A 23820-nucleotide genomic window follows, 5' to 3' on the forward strand; every position below is an offset into this window, starting at 1 on the left:
GTTCCCAAACAGCCTACTAATGCCCCGTGCCAAGCAATGCCTCTAAGTACATCAGTGGGTAACATCCACATCTGATCACAGAGGAGGGGAATACTCAGGGCATGCATACACACCCAAGACCCTGAGAGTTATAAGTTATATAATCACAGACATTATGTATAAAATAGAGTGCTTCTGAATCTGTAAAAAAGCAGTTTGTATGGCTCCAGCTGTGAAGGAAGGCAAATACCTGTAGGGCCATTTTGTACATCCTCATGTTCTACTCCTACAAATTACCTGGAAACCACACAAGATTTTGTTGAAGGTGAGAGACTTTGTTCATGCAAAGAGCAGGGGGAAGGATACCTCATTTGGGAAGTGGAAAGGAAGACAATGTAAGGGTTGGAAGAGTTGTCTCTTGCAACTCTTTGTTGTAGTAGAGGAGGCACAAATTTCTGTTCCTTCTGGGTCATCAGGGTGAAAGTGCTCCGCAAGCAAGAGCTGGAGAACTCTTACATTCAAAGTCTTATTTACAGACAAAGAGGAAGCACACTTTGGAATATATATTTAGACATTAGTATATATATTTAGACATTATTGCTAGTATGATGGAAATCTAAACATTCTAACAAGAATCATGATGACATGATCTAAATATTGTAGAGAAAAAAAGAACAATAAGGCAGGTAGAGTGCTTCTATACAGAAAAAGTCACAGTAGTAGCAGTAACACAAGTAACACATTTCTTAGCTCACTTCTCTAGTGCTCCACTGGGTTCTCAGGACAGTGTTTCCTGCTGGTAGTGGTATATTATAGAGAGCTGTAAGGACCTGGAGGCCTTCACAGGGAGGAATACAATGCTCACAGTAGTGATTTCTTCTTCCCCTTCATGTTTTGTAACAAACATTTACATCCTTCTCTTTCCTTATTGGTCTGCAGCTCCAGGTTACATCTGAATATGCTATACACATTGCAATTTAGTTCCCCCTAAAGCCAGTTCTTCCTGCTCTATGTCTGCAGGTTGGTGTTGTTTTGGGTTTTTTTTCAATTTCTTTCTTTTTTTTTTAATGACCAATAGTAAGTGGGCTAGGGAGCATGTTCTTGTTTTCCACCTCTGCAACAGAGCTGGGAAAGCTCAGTGCAAAGTACAGCTGATGGTGTTAGCGATTATAAATGGTGTGATTCTCAGCACTTTTTGTTAAAACATCGACTATTTGCAAGTAACCTGGAAAAAATAATTACATTTTTAATCACAGAGCACAGTGAAACATGTGAAGAGCTTTTATTTCATTATACCATTTTCTGCAGCAGATGACAATCAGGGCTAAAACTTGAATCAGTTGCGGCAGCAGTGATTTTTTTTTTTTTAACGACAAAGCATAATCACAGGCATAAAATGAAATTAAGAGGAAAGGACTAAAATTATGGTCAATGAACGATTCATACTAGAAATTATTATTGCCAGGACAATGCTTAGCAAGAGCTCTGAAAATAAATGAGCAAAGAGCCTGTTATTTCTTGTGTTCTCAAGAACCATGCTTCTCCATGACTGATGAAGGCTCAAATTCTTTAATCAACTGTGGAACTAATTGCATGGCTCTGTAGTAAGTGCTGTTGCTGGGAGCTATGTTGTGCTACACCAGAAAGCTACCAGCAGATGAGAAAGTTCAGGGGGTTGGTTTGAAACCAACTTTGGCAGCATCTGAGCTGGAGCAGTGTGAGGCTCAGCATTGTCTGCATTTGTCTGCTGAGCTCCATGTAGCTCCGGGTGGTTCCTGTGACCCAGCAAATCATCTTGCTTAGAGCTAAATGGATAGGGGTAGCTGATCTTTGTTAGTTATGCTTTTATGTTCCCACCGATGGCTTAAAAGTTTCTAAGTGGAAATCAATCTGTGAACTGTAGAATCCTTTTTCTTGTATGCCCCTTTCCTTTTACTTGAAAAGTACTGATTGGTTTTCTAGATTTCCTTCTGAAAGATATTACTGAGGCTCCAGCAGAGCGGGCAATAATTTACTGCAGAGGGGACTTATCCTTATTTCCCAGGGAGCGACACAAATCCATTCAAACCTCCCCATGCCTGCATGGGCAGAATACCTCACATCTCCCAGAAATCTCCCTCATGTTAGTGGAGGAGGTGAGGATGGAGGACTAGAAGTTTTTCTCTTCCATTTTTGTTACAATGGGGATTTTCAATAATCAGCAGTCAGAAGACTTCTGATTTGTGACTGCTGAGCTCCTGTTCATCTGCTTGCTTAGCTGCTGAGTGGCAACGTGGCAAGCAGAGACTTCAGGAATTAATTAAATATCCAGAGACATGGTCACTGTGGTAAACACAAGTCTCAATAGAAAGCAGAGCTTTTCTCCTGGGCTCCAGTGCTGTTTTGCAAGTTATTACAAGGAAAATCAGAAACTAGCTGTAGATGGCATTTTCTGTTCTGGCTGCAAAATCCAGAGATACACAAAGTCTAATTCTTCCCTTTCTAGTCTTTGAAGGCAATAAAATCTGATCAATTCAGAGAATCAGAAGGGAAACAAAATTGGAATTTACTGTCAGACCTGACTTCAAGGACCTAATAAACTTTTGGATGGTCTTAATTCAAGACCTCATGCCTCTTTTCCAAGTCCAGGTTTTCATGGTCCTCCACAGACCTCCTGGTCAGGCGGAGAAGCTGGAAGTTCAGTCTTATTTCTGAGAGAGAAAACCCAGGAGATAGAAAGCAGCTATGAAAAGCATAACAATGTTAGATTTATATCAGAAATACAAGGTTGAAATGCACATTGCTTTGAGCTGAAATATAACTATTGAATAAAGTATTTTAAAATTTTAGTTTTACTGAGACCTGGAGTTTACTGGAATACTTTAGTTTACTGGAGATGGAAACAGCCAGAGGTCTCTATCTCTATGTTCTTGCCTTTGGAAGAAAGGAAAAGTCATATGAGATCAAGTGCTTCCACGTGCTAGTCATTTTGGAGCTTCAAACGTCAGCAGCCCGAGGGGAATGGGAGCAGAAGCAGAGCCCTTTTATCTTGGGGGAGGTTAAAAGGAAAGGGAGGCGGAGAAATAGCCTGTCCTCTCAGCCACTCTTAAAATGACTTTGCCCTGAAATTGTGCCGCTGATGCCGGCTCCACCCCAGGACAGGATGCAGGTAAGTCCCCCTGGTGGCAGGATGCATGATACCTTCACTCTTCATCTCTCAGTCTTCACAAATTGCACTTTCACACAACCCAGTTTTTTTGGAAAGGTATGGTGCAGCTCTCTGTCAAACCATATATTCGTGCACTAAACTAATTAACATTAACCAGCCAATGGCTGATAATGGCACATGTGCAAAAAGCAACTTGAGATGAAAAAATCATCTGCAGGTCCCCTAAAATATTTTCTCCAATTAAACATGTATGCTCAGAGTGTTCGGAAAGAAGAATTTATGCAACACCAGGTTGCTAAGTGCTGATCTACAGATTACTGCCTCTTTATCACGCACAGAATTTTAACTCTCAGTCCCTCAGTTTGAATGCACATATCAATCCTATGCTAAATGAGTCAAGAAGATAGGCTGTAATTATTTCATTCTATGGAAGCTGAAAAGGTGCTTCTAGGTGACTGATACAAATAACTGGAAATCCTGTTGAACCAACTGGATAACATTGCAAAGGAAAGTGTTTTATTGTAAAATGTTGCAGAGTAGAAGAACATTTACAGGAAGTATCCCGAAGCACCCAAGATCCCAAGAAAGGTTTGCCAAGGTGGAAACACACTTTCAGTTGTGGATTTTCATGCTGTAATGAAAAATAGATCTTTACAGGTTTTTTCCATTCTTGCTTTCTTAATCCCTTTCCTTTCCATGTTCCTTTCTACCAAAGGAGCCTTGATTTTCCTCAGCCTGCACAAGTAATGAAACTGGCCAGAGAAGCAACCCCTTCAACAAAATATTTTACAAAAAAATATTTATTTTAATTCCTCATTCACTGAATTCTTATTTCATATGGGGTTAAAGATCACTTACAAACATAAATAATTTTAATAATTTAGAACACTAGGGTAATAATACATTTTTCTTCAGTATCATGACAGCAGACAGAAGCTAAACATATGCCTAAACATATATGGGTCTTTACCCATTCAAGCCCTTTGCACCTCCCCATCTAATCCATTTTGTATATGCTCAGCTTAGAATTAGGACATAACACATTTTCTTTTCACTAATTTTACTTTTCACTTGAGTGTCTTCTCAGTAAGTACACATTCTGACACAACCAATATGTTTTTCAGTTGGTGTCTACTTCTAGTATTGATAACATTTGCTGCTTATAGTTTTTACTGGAGAAGGGTATGCAGAACCAAGGCTACTGTTAATTTCTGCTAGACTTATTTACAAGAAACAAAAGGGAGGAAAAGGGGTCACACCCCCACCTATGTGTGGAGGACAAGATAGGAGTTAGTCTCTCTCCCTTATTATCTTTATTTCCCTTCCTAGGATGGGGAGAGGAGCTCATGGACAGCGTTTGTCATTTGTTTATTTCCCAGCCCAGTGTTAAACCTTGAGAGCATAGAAAATAGAATCATACCTTTGTTGTAGGTTCTTGACATAGTGATGAGCTAATAAGCCCAAAATCTTTGTATTATGGATGTCTGCAGACCAAAGTACTTTCCCTCAGCTGGAAGAAAAGCATTTCTAAAGTTAGCAGAGACAGTTCTAGCTAGTGCCTGCTGTTCTTCTAAGGGTGGAGATTTAGCAGGTCCTGCAGTCCCTAACATTCCCCTGGGAGAGAAAAGGAGGGAGGGACAGGTGACAAAAAATAATTGAAAAATAATTGTATTTTTCTCACTACTTGTCACAGCAACCATAGATCTTATTGACAAAGTTCAGCAGCCTGACTGCTGGGAGGAATACTGGGTACTTTTTGCACTCACAAAACGATCTCCAGTTCTCTCATATGGTCTTATGATCCCTTTCATGTATAAGAGCCAGTGCGAGTATGAAAAAAATTCATCCCTTTGACTAGTATTTCCTTCAGCCTGCCAGTATCTTCCCAGCCATTCCCAAATCCAAGTGCAGGGCACAAGTGTTCCCTCAACAGTATCAGCAGGGTGAGGCTTCTCCTGTCCTACAATTTGCAGACTCCTTCTTGATTACATGTCCATGTGTGTCAAATTGCCCTCTTTCCAGGTCTTGTTCTTTGAGACTGAGCTCACAGGTACTGGATTATTGTTGGGTGAATTTGTCTGCTTCCTTACACACTCCTATTGCAAGGTTATTCCCATACATATGTAAACTGCAGGTTGCATTTGGCTCCTGCAGGCCAGACTTTGGCCAAGACTGTCAAGCCAGGGGTCCAAGCAATGTCTTTAGGAGTGGATGGGAGCCTGTCCCATGTGAAAACATGCCTAGGCTCAGTCTGGGAACTCAGGAAGAGGTTTCTGCATGGTGGGACATGCCCAGGACCACAAAATATTTGTGGCATCCACAGGTGCTGAAATACCTCTCTGAGGTCAGAAGAGCCTCAAGGCTGAGGTGCAGAAGGTAGGGAGGGGTAAATGTAACACTGAGCCATTACTCTTACAGTCCCCAAGGTGAGCTAAGCACAGCTCAGACAGACACAGCTGAGGATCAAGCATCTGGAGACCCAAAGCCAAACAGCAGCACCCAGGCACAGTGGACACGCCACAGAGGTGTAGTAGCCACTGATCTAACTTGCACTGCTGCATGTTCTGATGAACTGCACCACCTTCATTTTGTGCTTGTGTTGTGGGGCTTTTATCAGCCCCAGCATCAGCCAGGTACAAACTTTCTTAGGTCAGAGGAGTCATTTCCTGCTGCATGTTGGTGGTGGTGAGATCAGAGGCAGACTGGGTATTGGGCTACTAGTGTAAAGTGTGTATTTGAAGGGGGAGAATCTACATTTTCTATGCTGCTGAAAATTGACCCCGGAAATTAAAAAAAAACAAAACCAAAAAAAAACCCCCAACACACACACACCAAAAAACCCCCCAAAACCAGCAGAGAAGTGAAATAAAAACTTCAGAGTCACAGGAAATGAGGAATTGCTGTCACTCAAAGAGTATTAAAAACACCCATCTTAATCTCCTGAGTTCTAATAATCATTCAGCATTTCACTTGCAGCTAAGAAGAGATCAGAAATATGACACTCATTTATTACTTCCCACCAGGCATTACGTGTAAGTAAAAGTATCAGCTTCTCTTTGCTCTTCTGAGTGGATTGCAGTCAGTGGGAGTTTTGCTTTAAGCGCAGCCTGCCTGCAAAAGGGCATCTTCACTGAAAAACTTTTCCTTTCTTGTATTTTTCTTTTAAATATAGTGTAAACTCCCCACTTGGAGGTAGATAACATTACCCAGAGAACCTAAAGGAACAGTTACCACTGAGAAACTGAAAATGTTACCTATTATTTGATCAATATTTCCTACTGCTGCCATCAAATTGGACTGCCGGGAATCCAGGGATTTTTAAGAGACACATCAAGACCCTGAAATGCTTTTCATTGTCTTATACTTAAAAATAACCAAGGGCTTTCATCCAGGTACTTCATTCTTTATGGGACTGGTTGTGTCATGTTCACACTGGAGGGAACAGTGGGACTGATAATAGGTTGGGGTTTTTTCCTAATCGTGTCTATCTTAAACATCTACCTAAATGGTCAGGGTTTATGAGGGACCTACTCGAACACTTCTTGTGAGGAATGCCAATTGGTAGGCTGGTGGAGATCTTTGAAAGGGGAACCTGCTACTGGCAAAGTGCAGGAAAGGAAGGTCTGACATGTTAGAGGTCAATCTGCTGCCAGGTGAAAGGCAGCATGACCTCCACCTGCATCTGTGGCTTTCAGTGCCTGCCTAGGACAGGTAACTGCAGAGAAGTCCTGTGCTTCTACAGGCAGATGCAGAAGATCTGGAAAGATACTGCTGCCACCTGCTGCTGTGCTATTTTGAAAAAAACAAACAAGTCCTGAATTACTGACAGCCCCTGAATTACTGAAAGCCCCAGAATTACTGACAGCTCATGTTTTCCCATTGGATTTGTCTACTCAGGCTAGAAAAAAATTAATTGCTCTTCAGGTTTTAACCTCACTTCAAGGTGGTGGTCCTGCATGTTGTACTAACCACTCAGAACTATTTTGCAAAGGCTTGGTGAAGACCACAGCAGCTACTTGGCCTAGGAGAGGGCAACTTGTGGTTGACAGTGTCATCTGGCATGGACAGCATTGACACCCATTGCTGGAGTTTGCCTGTGGTGCAGAGACCATGACAGAGAGGGTAAGGAAGGCCATCTGTATATAGGATACTACACCTTATAAACACCCACTCAAATAAAATTAAATGGTTAATTTTCTGGTCTTTTTAAAGACTAGAAATTAATTTAAATCCAATGTTATTTCCACTTTTTTTCCCAGATCTTTTTTTTTTTTTTCAGCGTTACAGTTCCATTAAAAAGCTTTTAACTCCTACTTACGGTTCACTTAAAAGTTGCTCATTGTGTGTGTGCAGTCAAAATCCCTCTTTGAAACCAACACTCTGTAAGATTGCTTCTGTTCTGAAAAGTGATTGAAAAAGTGGCACCTTTTTTTTCTCAAGTGGCCACTTTTCCATAATTTCATGAGGTCAGACAGTTCTCAAAATACTGGAGGCTTCCCTGCCTGCTACATTTAAATGCTGTGGCATGAGCAAAGAAAAACAAACCTGGTGATGCTTATTCAGAACTGCAGATTACTAACAGTCTTGTCTAGACAACTCAACTGCATCTCTGGAAAAGGGAAAACACAATGGAGTCAAAGAACATTTTGCAGGGATTAGTGCTGTGAAAGGTTCTGGGTGGTTTGATCTGTGATTCAGATTACAGGTATGCATCTTGTACCTTTGGCTGTAAAGAACAGAGCACTTGCAAGGAGTGTGAAGATCAGAGGAAATGTCAAGAATGTGAAGAATGGAGTACTTGAAGACAATGGAGTACTTGGAGTACTTGCACACTTCACAGTAAACTGCTAAACAGAAATTGATGCAAAACTTAATTGTAATTGCTGTAAAGATAAACTTGGCCTGGAGCAGAAGCTAATGACTGTCAAATTGCACAGAGTTTGAGAACTATTTCAGGGCTTGGCATGATGAGGGGTGCTGATCATTGGTACTCTAATTATGTTTTTGTAATCAGGCATGTAACAAAGGGCGATTGCAATGCAAAGGAAAAAATGTTCTGCCAGTAACATGAACACTGCCTGAAAAAATCACTGGTGACATGAAGCTGTACACTTAAGGAAATTAAAATACACATTCCATATGTCTTTGGGTTGATCTAGGTGACAGGAATGCTAAATACAATTGGTTAGGTCACTTTATGTCAGGCACAGGAGAGGTTTGATTTGACCTCTTTGTAACATGTAACATCTGTAATATGTTTTGTTATATGTTTTTATTACAAATATAATAACATTTGTAATATGTAACATCTACATATAGGTGTTATATATATGTATATATATAAAATAGAACCATAGGATGATTTGGGTTGGAAGAGACCTTAAAGATCATAACTAGTTCCAACCCTCCCATCATGGGGACACCTCCCATTACATCAGGTTTCTCACAGCTCCATCCAGCCTGGTCTTGAACACATTCAGGGAGGGGGCATCCACAGCTTCCCTAGGGAACCTGTGCCAGTGTCTCACCACCCTCACAGTGAGGAATTTCTTCCTAATGTCTAATCTAAGTCTACCCTCTTCCAGCTTAATGCCATTGCCCCTTGTTCTATCACTATATGTCCCTGTGAGAAGTCCCTCCCCAGCTTTCCCATAGCCCCTTCAGGTACTGAAGGCCACTATAAAATCTTACTGGAGCCTTTTCTTCTCTAGGATGAACAAGACCAACTCTCAGACCGCCCACATAGGAGAGGTGCTGATCATATGCATGGCAATCCTCTGGACTCACTCCAAGAGCTCCATTTCTTTGCGGTGTTGAGGGCTCCAGAGCTGGACACCATACTCCAGGTGGGGTCTTAAGAGAGCAGAATAGACAGGGAGAAGCACATCCCTTGACCTGCTGGCCACACTTCTTTTGATGCAGCCCAGGGTATGGTTGGCTTTCTGGGCTGCAAGTGCACATTGCTGTCTCATGTGGAGCTTCCCATCAACAAACACCCCCCAGTCCTGCAATGCTCCAACAATAATGCTATAATATCCATTGGAAGGCACATACAAGGCACCTGGAACCTGCTGATTCACACCTCCCAAGGAATAAGTACTGATGAAGAAGCTGCATCCCACTGCAGGCTCACATGGAAGGGAGATGCCTCTGATAGCTGCTAAAACACACATCTAAGGAATGGCAGCAGATGCAGAATTTCCTTAGCTGCAAGTTAGCCTACAACTGCCAGCAAACCTTGGGTATTCCACCCAAATCCTGTTTCAAGAATGATGCCAAGTTCAGCATGTCTTACTACACTTCACATGCACTTCATATGAGATGTGTAAAACACCAAAACAACTCCCCTGACCTACACAATTTGTAGTTTGAAGAAGCAAAAAGAACAGATTTACTTAGAAAAATCTTGAGACAGCTATTTAAGTGCTCAATTCGTAACCACCCCATCTGTAGCAAGGTGGCAATACTTGCCACTGCCAAACTCAAATTGAGTCCAATTAAGTTTAATTGGTTTCTTTGGCAGTGTCCCTGGGCAGTTCACCAGCTGATAGCAGGAAGGGGAGCATTAGGGCCTGGGAGGATATAGGTTACCAGAAAGCTGCTGGGAACACAGCAATGACTACAGCTAAAGAGTGGCAACTGTGTCAAGGGATTTAGAGCACCACTGAAAGGACTTCAACAAAACAACTTGGAATGCAACAGCAGACTAAATCTGGGTGTTGGCAGCCACCCTCTCAGGTCACCACTTCCAGTTTTCTCCTGCCCCGAGTCTAGGGTGTGGGACACTCTTAAGTAGCTACGTCGACCCATTTGAAGTTCATCATGTTAAGGAAGTTGCTGCTAAAAGAATGTTTTAATGTTGAGAATAATGTAAATACAGATTAAAAAACGTAATGTAAATACAGTTTACTGGAATAACAATGAAATGCTACAAGAAGCAACTTAATCTGTGGAATCTGCCATACAGGAGGCTTTTGAACAACAAAGGGAACAAACAGCAGCTAAGAAAGTTCCAGACACATTTGATGTGCTTCAGAAAAAGGGAAAATTAATAAAGCCTACAAGTCTACAAGTATCTAAATGGTAGATGGAGCCAGAATCTTCTCAGTAGTTCCCAGGAATAGGATGAGGGGCAACAAGCACAAGCTGGAACATAGGAACATTGAACACAAGAAAAAATTATGTGTTTGATTCCACAGTTAGCATGAATAATGCTTAAGCTTGCATGAAGTCACTATATTCTTTTCATAAGTTAAATTTACAGGAAGGAAACAAAATAATGAAAACAGACCATGTAGATCTGCAGCTTAAATTTGGTAAAATAACTAACTTGGTCTTTATGTGTTAACATTGCTATTCCATGTTGTCATCATCACCAAAATCAGCTTAACAAAGCTAACTGCCATTTCCACACTTTTTCTGAAGAGAAGCAAAGGCACTTAATAAACATCAGAATAATTTGCTTTATTGATAGTGATTTTATATTACAACTTGGACTAACTTCTATTTCTATATGAGTCTTTAAAGTGAACCAAAAGAAAACACATACTAAGAACAAACAAAACTAAACCCCTAAAATTACTAATGACAGTGTGTGATCCCTTTCAAAAATCCAAGTATTTTATTACTGGCTTCCTGAACATTGTAATTCTAAACCAGAGCATTTTATTTCCACTTGCCATCAAACACCTATTTATTTTCAGATTACAGTAAAACCTCACAGAGGAAAGAAACGTTAAAAACTCAGCATATGACTTATTTTACAATTAGTGTTCAGATGCTTATAGGGTTCTAGAGGCAATTTACTAGAACCATAGATATAAAAATATAGAATCATCTTTATTAATGATGTATGCATTTGTTCAGATCAGGTTTCTTGGGATACAGCCTTCTATTTGGATTTCAGCTGGCCAGCCACGGTATCTGTTCTTCTTCTTGTCAGAGTGGTTTATCTGTAAAAGAAAACAAACCAACCCCCCGGTGATATTTGGTTCACCTTTTACAAACTAGTTTGTTAAACCTCATACACCAGAATGGGGGTAATGGATAGAACTGGGAAGCTAAGTAGCACGTTGCAATACTTGCTTGACATAATGGGTGAAGATGCTACCACTCCTAATATACACTAAGTTGAATAACATTTTCCTGCAGAAGCTCTGTAATGTGAAGAAGATTATGTTTCAATTTTCTGGGTTTCATATGATTTTGGAGGGAGGCAGTATCATCAAAGAAAGTGATCTCTGTATTGGGTTTTCCCTTTTCTGTCTCTCTGCAATAGAGATGAGCATCACTGGGCTTATAGAAAGCTGATATAACAAGGTCACAGATACAAAGAGAAATCTGATATACAAATGGTATCTTTAGTTCTCCTGAAGCCTGAGGGATTCAGAGGTTTTGTGATGCAAGCACTGATGTAATTGCATGGTCAGTGTGAGACAGCCCAGTTTTCATATAAAAACAGTCTTTATGTTTATAAAGTCCTTGAAATTTGTCTTTCCAAAAGAAAATCCAAGTCTCTATATGGCATGTTTATTGGACTTCTCAAAACTGTGATTCTCTACATCTGCTGGTCACCTCTGAAGTTTGTCTACAGATGCTTTAGTGCTGGTGTGGTAGAAGTCAGCACTGGACGTGGCCCAGGCCCGAAGTAAAGAATGATGATACATTAAAGAACTTGCTTTTTACAACTGAGGCTTCCTGAACAGCCTACAGTTACTGCAGCTAACCCACAAAATCTGGACCTGAAGGTTATACATGATATACAAACAAATACAAAATGAAAATAAAATGAACCTGACCTTTTCTTTTTGGATATCATCCGGCAGCTTGAAGCCTTTGGCAGCTATAAAAGCCCAGCTTGACCTGAACTTTATATTCTGTATTTCTTTACTTCCCAGCTCTTCTACTAATTTTTTTGTGTCATTTTTCAACCTAGGAATGTTTAGTGAAAAAAACCTGTTAAAAATTCAGGATGTGAAAAATTCTGAAAAACAACACAGCTGATTCATACTTTACAACAGTAGGTCAGCAGAGCAACAGTAAGTTCTGAGAGCTCTCTTAGTATCATGCCATTAAAATCTCAAGAGCAAAATTATTTCATTTTCTGATTTCTACATTTCTGATATTAATACATCCTGTTTGTAACATCTAATAGAAAGAAAAAATGTATCTAAAATACTATTTGATTGTTCAGCCCTTCTTAAATAAGGACAAGGCATTAAATGTTTATCAACCAAATAATCAGGGTGAGCTGTAAGGAAACAATGCAAAATCTGGAGGTGTGGATACCTTCTTAGCAGAAAGTTGTGCCCCAAAGTTAACAGCAGTGCCCTTCGTGAGGACAGCAAGTGCTTTTGAACAAATACAACCATCTATCAGTCTTTGGAAGCATTAACATACATGATATGGACAAACACCAAATGGACATGGAGCCCAAAACTTTCAGGCAGGAAATGAGAGAACAACCTTGACTCTAGAGTGAAATTTACCATTCTGTTGCAACAGTATGCTACAGTGATTTTCAAGCTACTCATTGCTCTGTTCCTCTGCCAGTCATGAATTACTTGCTCACCGTGTGCTTCCATCATCGTGAGTCACCATCAAAAGCAGGGACCCTTCTGGTGCATTTTTAATGAAAGTCAGCATCTCTCCTGAGTGGTCTGTTGAACGAATTACACAACTGATTATTAATTACGCTCGTATCACATCCCACCTACTTTCAGTTTGGTTTTAGTGTTTGGCCTTGTCTATGCAAAATGAGACCTAATTAGGCAATTTTTCTGTTTACAGGCAGAGGGTCTAATCCTGGGAAGTGCAGGAAGCTGCTAGCTCTCACTGAAACCTAGGAGAGCATGGATTGATCTGTATTTCCCAGTCATAAACAAATATACTTCTGAACTTCTACAAAAGCCATTTACTCCTGGGTTAAGTCTACAGATGGTTTCTTATGTTTACCTCACATAATATTACACATGCAAGCAAAGCATAGAATAGCCCAGAAGTTATTGCTACTCTGTGAGCTTCCTACAGCCTTGTTAACTTTAAAGTTACACACACCCCTGTACACCCACTTTCATGAAGTGGCAGCCATTTTGCAGCACTAAGCTGTTTACTTGTTTTACAGTGGTTAAAAATACACGAGACACTGGTTTGGCATACAAAAATAATATGTAACAGGCATCCTGGAGACATTACAGTCTACATACCATATGTAAAACTGTAGCCCCATGATTAGTCCAATGTGATTTTTATTCATGTTTGTAATGTCACAAACACTCTTAAATGGTTAGAGAATCAGCTTTCAGTGCCTCATACCATTTTTGCCTTACTAGTAGGTAAAGAAACTGTTATTGTTCAAAGCTTGGAAAGTGTTTTAAAAGGTATCCTTAAAGTACATCATCTTTCTAGACACACAGAAGGATATTAAGGAGCAGATCAGCATGTTTCCTATGATTTTACAACTAAAACAGAACAAAATATGTAAGGAAAAGGAATTTTGCTGAGTGAAGTATATGGATGTGGTACATAGTTAAATAATATTCCTTCCAGACTGAAATAATGGAGAAAAAAAATATTACAATTTGACAATTAAAAAAACCACCTAACTGCAAGACAAACAGATAAGACAAATATCTCAACCAACAGGAGAAATTCAGCTTTTCCAGCAAAATTTGTCATCAGATCTGACCAGAGCATATCTTATTAGATCAAGTTTGTCTCTAGAGAATCCCTTTTGATAATACAATCATAGTCATTTGGAAGAGCAGGATTATTAGACAAATATCTTTTCTTAATGCTGGAACACTAACAAAAAAGCCCTATCACACTCTTTTCCCTACCTCCTTTCCACATGTCGAAATATTTTGTTGATGTAACTTTCCCTGTTTTATCTGTAATAAAAAAAAACAGTTGTGTAAATGTAAGTGAAAATTGTTCAAGTCAATCAGCATATAAAACATTTCCAGCTAAAAGATAGGTATCTCTAATTTTGTTTATCATTGTGCTTCTGAGTTTGCTTTTGTTTAAGTTTTTAAATTAGAAGGCATATGGAATAACCTAAGTTAAAGATTTGGAGAGAATTTTGTTTCATGTAGTCTCTGATTCATCAAATGTGACTAAAACATTTTTACTAGCTTTTCTTTTAAAGAAAGAATTCAGTTTATTGTTTACTTCCATAGTTTTATATATACATAAACTATACTAGGTCACGGTGACAAATAGGAAAATGGGCTAAGCCTATTTGAATGAGTTCAATACTATTCTGCACAGTTGTTTGAGCTGTACAAGCTTTCATATAATTTAATCTCAGTGGAAAGAAACTCAGCACTCAACATTACCATATCAGAAACTGGGCATACAATCATTATTCCAAATTAGTCAATATTACTCCAATTACTCATTCCAAAATATTTTTGTCAATATACATCATAAATGATGCTGTAATTTAAATGGCTATCTTTTTTTAAATGGGTCAGGTAAAAATTTCTAAATCCATGCCAAAGTAATTGATTTTTTTTATCCAAGACCCTGCTACATGAGATGGTCTTCTCCACTTAGAGTGCATCAGCTTATTTCTTGTAGGAAGATCCAGCAGTTCCTGATTAATTTTTTTATTATTTTTGATTCATATATGGTAAAATCATGAAGGCAAATTCTTCTAAAGGTAGAATTCTAAATGGTGGGTTTATCATGCTGGTCAGGGGAAAAGTTCGCAAAAATCTGGCTGTGGTAACAGCATTCTAGAATTGGGCTGCTTCTGAGCAGAGATCACACACACACAAAAAAAAAAAAAGGCTGTAGTGAGGACTGCAGAACTACAAAAAATTATTTCTCTCTCCCTCCGTGTTGTTAGCTTGGGCTTAATAGTTCTGTCTTCCTTCCTGCCAAAGATCACATAAATTCAGAGGGGAAAATATTATCATTATGGAATAAAACACAAGTGTGATGCCACAGGAAACATACTGAACACAGTCATCAGCTTGACTGATCTAATTAGAGGACATGTAGAAAATATGTCTCATTACAAATTGGTTTGAGATAATGGACAGATTTACTTGCAGAGGGAGATAAAATTGTATCTACAATTAGTATGTGTGGTAGAGGAAATGGCTGCTTAAAACTGTGCAAAATTATCAAGGAGTGAACCTGAAAGTTGAGTCTTATTGCTGGAGATCAGATATTTTTGCCATGTTACATAAGGACCAGTACTTTTAGCTAATAAAATACATATATACTGCCTCTATGTACATATTTTCTTATACTGATTATGGACATGCTTATTTTCTTTATTCAGAAGGATATTTCTCTCAAACACAGATTTGTTTTCCTTACATTTGATATGAATTGTTAGCAATATTTCCTTTTCCTTACATACTAGCTAGTGAAAAAACCCTACAAAACAAGCTCGTATCCTCCCAAGAATCTCTGTAAATTATCACAGTACAAGGTATGGCTCTCTGACTTTTTTTCTCTTACTTACAATTCACAATGGCAATATTTATACCTCTTCCAACGTTACCCTTCTCTTCACTTATAAGCCTGGAATAAAAATAAATACAGTATCAGTAGCGTGCCTTCCATCTAGAAGCTCTGACCAAAGCCACATTTACCAATGCAGAGGCATTTTCTGATGTTCACATTTTCATCAGTTATTTAATTCAAGACTTTGTACGAAACAAGAGCTATGGCTTAAAAATCTTGCACATTGTTTTAGTCAGCTTCCTTCAACAATGCACAATAAGTCTTTCAAAATGAGCCAGATCAATAAAGTACTTTGTACAAACATAACCAGAAAGATAAGGTAGGAAAAAACCCAACAAGATAAAATATGGTTTTATGGCAGTATTCTGCGTGGACCATTTTTACACAAAAGATGATTGCAAGGTACTGGAAGTCACTCTACCTGTAGAGTTTGAAAAGCCATGAAAGAACCTGACTTTCAGAAGGTGTTGACCCATCAAAATACTGTCAACTGCCTAGCTTGAACCATGAAGATGAAAAATCATACTTGACTGATTAACAGTTGAATGCAGCTTATGTAGAGCAACAAGGAAAATAACATGAGATTAGGTGCTAAAAAAAAAAGGGGGGGGTTGGAGGAAGAGTAAAATACTGTCAGATATATTCCAAAGTTCATCACCAGAAAAAGGAGCTCCCTGATAATGAGAGCTTATTGCAGCCAGTGAACAAAAGTGCAACATCCTTCTCCACAGTACAAAGCACTTGCTTAGATTTAAGGCTAGACTGGTACTCACATCTCATCCTCAAAACAAATTCTAGCCAGCTTTGCTTTGCCACCACCACTAAGAATCCGATAGGCATAGTTCCCAGGTGAGCAAGGAGACCAGTGATCACACTTTTGCCTTTTTGGGACCGGGGCTACAACAAAAAAAAAAAAGAGAAAATATTTTCTTATATACTGCATAAACAATTTCTACATGGAAAGCATCATTTAATGTCAACATGCCAAGCTCAAACACATACACAGAACTCAATCCTGCCGATTTTCCAGTATTATGGCAACATTATCACCAATTTTACTTCGAAACACCTGCTGAGACCAAGAGCAAGCTTATCTAGGGAAAAGTGCCCCACATAATACAATCTGATTACAATCTATGGTAATTATTTCATGTAATAGGAAACAGGAATGATTCCTACCAATAGTTTGAAGTTAATAGTAATAATTCTCATTTTAAACCCTTTTCACATGATAACATAGTCACAGCATGAGAAAAACATGCACATTAAGTCACCCAGCTAGATCAGAGGAGAAAAATAATGAGAGTTTAATCACAAAATTTGGATAGTGATTGAAGTGTTTACTGTAACTGTAAAATACATGTGATAGAACCTGAAGTTTTGTGCTTATATGCTAGCAAACAAATAAGGTGTTGTTACATTACAATTCAACTAATTATAGTTGAATACTGGCAAATATAGGCTGATATTGTGTTTCTTCAAAGATAATGTCTAAGAAATAGTTCACACTTGCACTAATTAATTCACTTTACACGATCAACTTCATTCTTACAATAGCAAATGTCAAATAATATCTTAGCTAACAGGCCATTTGTCATTAACCATGTAAATACACAACATTAGACGCAGTATAGAAAAAAAAAAAAAAAAAGAAAGAAAGAAATACAACTACCCACCCCTCAGAACTGGTTTCTTTCCAAAGTCTTGAAGATTAGCAATAGAGGTTGTTATTGTCTCGCTGGGTAAAAGATAAGCAATTAAGTATCCCAAGTACCAAGCAGTCAATGCTGTAAACAGAAGCCCTGCTAATTTCACAGCATCTGCCAAGGAAAATAAGATAAATAGAAAGCTACAGAGACATAAAGGTATTTCCATAACAACACACAAAATCTTGTATTTTCTCTGGCACTGCTACACACAGCAGCTGTTTTATTTCTGTTACACCTTCAGAGATGTGTCAGTAGAGTATTTGTTCTACTCCTGCCTCTGACAGCCCCTTTAATTTCTAAAACTTGATCTTCAAGCAGAAAACTTGCCCCAGTACTCCCTCCAGTCCCCACCCACAATATCCCAAAGAAACATAAAGTTCAGCTTAATCCTAGTAGGATTTTCACTCTGAAAAGAAAGTACCAGACACTCCACATAACTATGCAGGCACTACACAGTTACTATTGATTTTCTCTGATAGGCTGACACTACAGGAATGTTTTAAGACACTGACCATACAGGGAACTCCCTCCATCCACCCTTCTGACACGCTGTTTAAAAGTAGTGAAGACGCAAATAATTTTCACACGATGTGCTCTGACTGCATTCAAACGTGACTCGAGTGGCTGTTTCACCTTCTCTCAGTTATTTCAGTTTCCATGGACTGTATTACCAGTGCATCTACACAGTATGAAAACAACAGGATTCACAGGTTTCCTGACTATGAAGAAATATACATCAATTTCATATTGGATATCTCCTCTTCCTCCTCACCAAAAATGCTAGCGTGCATTCCCAATTTAGAAGAAATCCACCACCTAATTTAGGATGCTAAACAAGGGAATAACACAATGCAAAACTGATGTTTTGATGTCATGGGATGTTTCCTGATCTTTAAAGAAACATGTCATTGAACAGAATGGTCTGTTCAAGTGAATTTTTTTTTTCTTTCATAGTCCTTAAAATCAACAGAATCAGTGTTCAAAAACATCCAATACATTCACTCTGCCAAATTGCTAGAAAATACTGTGTACTATCTAGCCTAAATCTTCTTTACAACAGTTTACACTCAAGAAGATATTCCTTTCCTTCTTCGAACTGCCTTTTATAAATGTTAAGATTTCTGCCCTACCCCTTGTCTAGAATAAGGCTGAATTGTTCACTTGCTTATCTCAAATCCTGTTTTGCAGGTCCTACTGCTCTCCCTTGAATTCTGCCCAACTGGTCTGTGTCTTTTACTGCAGAACAGACACACCAGTACAACACATACATTCTGCAGGCTCTCCTGGTCATTCATGCCAGAAGGAAGTTTGATGGTTTGGGTTTTTTCAACCCAAAAACCAACCAATGGGGGGGTTGTTTTCTTTGTTTGTTTGTTTGTTTTGTTTTGTTTTCTTGGGAGCCCTTTGATTCGGGCTCTATTTATAATCCACCATACAGACCAGATCTTTTTTCCTGTAAAGATTTTTACCTCTATATACTCCTTATCCCATACTTGTGGATGTGGTTATTCCTGCATTCTACCCAGCTTTAAAAACAAAAAGCCTAACAAAACACTGCAGAAAAATGCAGGTTAGCAAAGCTAGCACTAAACAGTACTATCACTTGAACTCCCCCTTCTTTATTAAAACAAAAGAAGCAGCAATTGACTGTCTTTGACCCAGTGGACAACTGAAGCACAGCTGTTCTGCAGTCCTTAAGCCTCAGTAAGGAAGAATGGAGCTCATTATGAACATTGAAGGTTCTTCTATAAACAATCCAAGTTTCTCATTTACTGCACCAGAAAAAAGGGGGAATAAAAAAAAAACAAAACAAACAAAACCCAAAAAAACCCGAGGACAGTAAACCATTTAAAGACAGTGATCTGAGCTCTTGTAAAGTTTTGTGTCATTGTCCGTAGGAGTCTTAAGTGTATGCATTTGTGTGACTGGAAAGAAGATACTTTGAGAAACTTATTACATTTTCATAAAAAGGTTTATAATGAATCTTCTGAGATATAAAACATTTTCCCAGTTATTACCTCAATCTAAAAGAAATCTCTCTCATTCTACCTCTAGTAGTGGCGCAAGCCTGTACTAAAAATGGTACTGAAAATTACTGCAATATTTAATTCACATAGTGAATGTGAACACTGAAAAACTGCACATGCACAAAGATGAAAGCTGCAGGGATAATGCAGAATGAAATTTACTCATTTTTTTCTCTTTTTAAAAAAATCAGATTTATATATTTAAATTGTAAAGAACATCAAGTCACAAAACCCAGGAATAATTAAAGTAAAACCTACAGGTTTATTTAAAGATTTCAGTGATTTTTTTAGGGGGTGTGTGTTTGTGCATTGTAAAGATCTTTGAGATCATCAGTTAGGCTTTGTTTTGTTTTCCTGTTTTTGGCTTAGCAGGTTTATTTTTACAGTGATTTTGCACTGTTTTTCATCTAAACAAGACTGAGTAAGACAGAGCAAGACTGTTGCAGAATAGGCTCAACAGCACAGCATTTTACCTAAGTAGAAGAGAAAGCATAGAAGAATGCCTGACTTCCATTATTATGTTCCATATTTTATTTGAATCAGAAGTTTTTAAATGGTTCTAAAACATGCCTTTTAAGGTTTATGTGAATGCATTTGCCAACTCACCTGCTCAGTTTGTACTTAGTTCTACAAACAGTCAGAAAACATTTTCACTGCTGACCAACTTGAGGTTTTGCTTTCTTGGATTCAGAGGGTGCTGGGGGACCCAGCATGAACATGCATAAAACCCTACACTACGGCAGCTAATCTCAAGACAAACTTAAGATAGTTAAGAGTGCCTAAGTTTTACTTTGCACAGCAGTTCAGAGTAATAAAATGCAAAACCCAACCTATACTGCCATAAGCCAGGCTGTGCTGTTGCTGAATTTGGAGGCTGTAACTCCTCACAGAATCACACAGAATCATCTGGGTTGGAAGGGACCACTGAGATCAAGTCCAACCCTTGATCCACTACTGCTGCGGTTACCAGACCATGGCACTGAGTGCCACATCAGTCTCTTAAAACCTCCAGGGACAGAGAATCCACCACCTCCGTGGGCAGCCCATTACCGTGCCTGATCATCCTTTCTGTAAAGAATTTCTTCCTCACATCTAACCTAAACCTCCCCTGGCAGAGCTTAAGTCCATGCCCTCTTGTCTTACTGATGGCTGCCTGGGAGAAGAGACCGAACCCCCCCTCCTTACACCCTCCTTTCAGGGAGTTGTAGAGTGATGAGGTCTCCCTGAGCCTCCTCTTCTCCAGACTGAACAGCCCCAGCTCCCTCAGCCCTTCCTCAGGACTTGTGCTGGAGTCCCTTCTCTGGACCTGCTCCAGCACCTCAATCTCCTTCCTGAACTGAGAGGCCCAGAACTGGACACAGTACTCGAGGTGTGGCCTCACCAGCACTGAGTACAGGGGCAGAATCCCTTCCCTGGACCTGCTGGCCACACTGTTCCTGATACAGGCCAGGATGCCATTGGCCTTCTTGGCCACCTGGGCACACTGCTGGCTCATGTTCAGCTTCCTGTCAATCCAGACTCCCAGGTCCCTTTCTGCCTGGCTGCTTTCAGCCACTCTGTGCCCAGCCTGGAGCTCCCCATGCGGTTGTTGTGGCCGAAGTGCAGGACCCGGTACTTGGCCGTGTTGAACCTTATCCCACTGGAATCGTCCCACTACAAGGCTGAGCACAGAAGCGCAGCATGGGGACAGCATGTGACAGAGGGCACGGGTGGCACAAACCTCCCTTGCTCCGTGGCTGACATGGAGAGGAACTCGATGCGAAGGGGCTCTGCAATACTCAGGTTGCCGGATCGGGCAGAGACGAACCGAGAGGCACAGACACTGTGGACGGTCCCATCTGCCTAAGGCCTCAAAGCAGGAGAAGATTATCAGCTGACCCCCCCCCTTACAGCAACTCCCAGTTTACTTTCTCCCTCAGAAACAATTAAAGCACTCGGTGTAGGCAGACTATTAAATTTTTGTGTGTGTGTCCTGGGTTGATTTACTCATCTAGGTGGCCCTGCTCTGGCAGGGGGGGTTGGACTAGATGATCTTTCGAGGTCCCTTCCAACCCCTAAGATTCTATGATTCTATGATTCTCATCAACTATCCACACATCCACCTGTACGCGGCAGAAAAAACACCTGTTTAAGACTTGACCTTAAACTACTCCCAAGTCGCAAAGCTGTGGGTGATTCCGATTTCGGGTACCGACAAGGGGCCCAGTCGTCGAGCCAGGCAGCGGCCCCTTGGCCCCCTCGGGCTCACCTCAGAGACGCCCCCGGGCACAGCCCTCCCGCCCCTTCCTCCCGGCTAGGGGGGGGCCTCGGTTCTCCGGCCCGCCCGGCTGGGGAACGGCTCCGGGGCACAGACCGGAGGAGAGGGCGAGACGGGAGCTATGAGTCGGTCGCCTCCCCGGGGAGCACCCGGCGTCATCCCTCCTGACTTCGCCGTGGGGCTGCTACTCACATTTCTGCCTCAGCCACATCATTCAGGACTGGGGGCAGGGTGCCCGCCCCTCCTGCTCCTCCTTCTTCTCGTTTCTCTCCTCCTCCCGGCACGGACCGGGCCGCGATCCCCTCGCCTCGTCCTGCGGCAGGCGGGACGGCGCGAAAAGGGGAGCGGGCACCTGTCAGCGCCGAACCGCCCCGGCGCCACTGGGCGAGTCCCGATCTCCCGCTGACCTGGCCGCAAAGGGCCGCCCTGATAGCCGGAGGCGGCTGCTGCCACCCCGGGGAGTGAGGCTCTGGTTGCCGAAAGCGGGAAGCGGCCCAGCCGCCCACACCTCAGGGCAGGCGGGCTGGGAACAGCCAGGGCGCGGAGTGCGGCCGGGGAGGCGCGGCTTCCTCCTCTCCTTCCCGGCGCTTTGCCCTGCGGTGGGGCCGGGGAGGACGGGGTGGAATCGGAGAAGGGCCGTTCGCGCCTTGGGACAGGGACTGCTCTGAAGGGGGAGAGGGCGGACGGGATTTGGAGAAGGGGGATGCATCCGACAAGGCAAACCCCTCATTGAGCCGAGGAAACGCAACTGTTGGTGCCACCTGAAAACTCAAGACATGAGGCAGTGATAAAAGTTATTTTAAAGCTGGCCAGCAGGATCAAAAGGAAGGCGAAGGCTCCACTCCAGCAGCCCCTTCGATAAGCTGTTTCCTTCAAATCTCAACGTGAACACATTATTTTTAAGTCTGTTGAACTCAACCCTGAAAGCAAACAGCAAGTGAGGAAGGACTTTTCCCTGGTGATGGCCAGACCCTGGTTGTTTCAGCTGTCGGGGTCACAGAGCAGTCAGCTCAGCAGCACTGGAATGATACAAGCCCTATCATGGGCATACTGGGACAAGTCCTTGGTTCACCTTTGCTTACAGTGGCCCCTGACAGTGCTGTGTACAAGGCATCTCACCCCTTTGCCTGGATGTTTCCTCCTGGTGGGGTAGATTGGTCAGCCAAAAAGCTTGGCACAAACCACACTTGGGATGTGGGACAGCAGCCCCCACCTTTGCTACTGCCCCTCAGCCTTCTGTAAGGAGTGTGAAACTACAGCAGGGTGCTGGCAGTGCATGTTTAGTAATCCGTGGCAGATAACATGAGGTAAAGGCTTTGCCTGTCAGAAGCTTCACATCATAGGCTTGCTTTTCTGTTTTTTAAAAATTCCAGTTTCCAGCATCCTGTTGTTGATGAGTGTTTGTACGCCTACATAGGTGTGGAGCCCTGCCAGCAGGAGCCGGACCTGACTCTGAGGGAACCACATCTCACATCATGGATGGTTTCTAAGGATTGAGATAAGAGCTCAAACATGTCCAGGAAACTGAGCTGAAGACCCCCAAGATGGGCAAAATTCAGACAAGGAAGCTAGTGATTTAATTTTGAAAACTGGTCAAACTACACTATGAATTAGTATTTGCCCTTGAAACACCTGATTTAGTCTCTGATAAGCTTCTTCATTCCCTCTGCCTCTAATGATGCACAGAAATTATTTTTAGTTCAGTAAACAAAATAATAAAATCCTGTAGGAGGACACATACTGGACCTCATACAGATTGGGGCTTTTGCCTTCTTCCCAGAACACCCATGAAAGCTGTAAATGTTTCCAGTTGCTGGAGAAGGGGAGTTTCTTCTTGTCTGTTAATGGGATATTGCAGTATCCTATAAAGTAAAGGTAAAACCTGAGGAAGTAATTGCTGCTGGTTATTTCCAAAACTATAGGAGCTTCCCTTAAAAGCAACATTCAATAAGAGCTAGGAGTTCAAATAATTAAAGCAGCAGCATGGGACAAATAAACTTAATAAATAAAAAGCATGGTATGAAAAGGAAAAGGAGCTAGGAGTGGGCAAGATAAAGTTAAGGACAACACTGTGCTGAGTTACTTTTCCAAATATGTAGTTATTTCTGCAGGAACAGTTATCATGCAAGATGGCACATCAGAAAATTATGTCTCTGATAATAAATGGAGCTATTGAATAGTGTGTTTCTAGCCTTTAAAATAAAAATAATGCATCCTTAA

At 40.9% G+C, this 23820-nt stretch overlaps 1 protein-coding gene across 3 annotated transcripts; it reads right to left on the bottom strand.

Moving 5' to 3' along the window:
• Window positions 1-10570: 10570 nt before the first annotated feature.
• On the bottom strand, window positions 10571-21907 carry FAM3B (FAM3 metabolism regulating signaling molecule B). 3 transcript variants are annotated; one of them, XM_071752501.1, is made up of 8 exons: window positions 21793-21907; window positions 17284-17427; window positions 16381-16504; window positions 15606-15664; window positions 13966-14016; window positions 12699-12786; window positions 11926-12058; window positions 10571-11079 (listed from the first exon to the last, which is right to left on the bottom strand). In XM_071752501.1, the coding sequence occupies exons 1-8, from the start codon at window positions 21812-21814 to the stop codon at window positions 10990-10992; spliced, it is 711 nt and encodes a 236-aa protein (XP_071608602.1). In that variant the 5' UTR covers window positions 21815-21907; the 3' UTR covers window positions 10571-10989. The 3 variants fall into 3 exon arrangements, with proteins under 3 accessions (XP_071608602.1, XP_071608618.1, XP_071608610.1); XM_071752517.1 differs by lacking the exon at window positions 17284-17427; XM_071752509.1 differs by lacking the exon at window positions 13966-14016.
• Window positions 21908-23820: the final 1913 nt, after the last annotated feature.

The sequence above is a fragment of the Heliangelus exortis genome, chromosome 1 (genome assembly GCF_036169615.1).
Source record: "Heliangelus exortis chromosome 1, bHelExo1.hap1, whole genome shotgun sequence".
Classification (NCBI taxonomy): domain Eukaryota; kingdom Metazoa; phylum Chordata; class Aves; order Apodiformes; family Trochilidae; genus Heliangelus; species Heliangelus exortis.

What these genes read in the sequence shown, in the direction of transcription:
- FAM3B (XM_071752501.1), bottom strand. Translation starts at nt 21,814, where the DNA reads ATGATGTGGCTGAGGCAGAAAT. An exon ending in AAAGAAACCAGTTCTGAGGG is followed by an intron (nt 16,505 to 17,283) that starts GTGGGTAGTTGT and finishes TTTTTGTTGTAG; the next exon opens with CCCCGGTCCCAAAAAGGCAA. An exon ending in ATTTGTTTTGAGGATGAGAT is followed by an intron (nt 15,665 to 16,380) that starts GTGAGTACCAGT and finishes TTTTTATTCCAG; the next exon opens with GCTTATAAGTGAAGAGAAGG.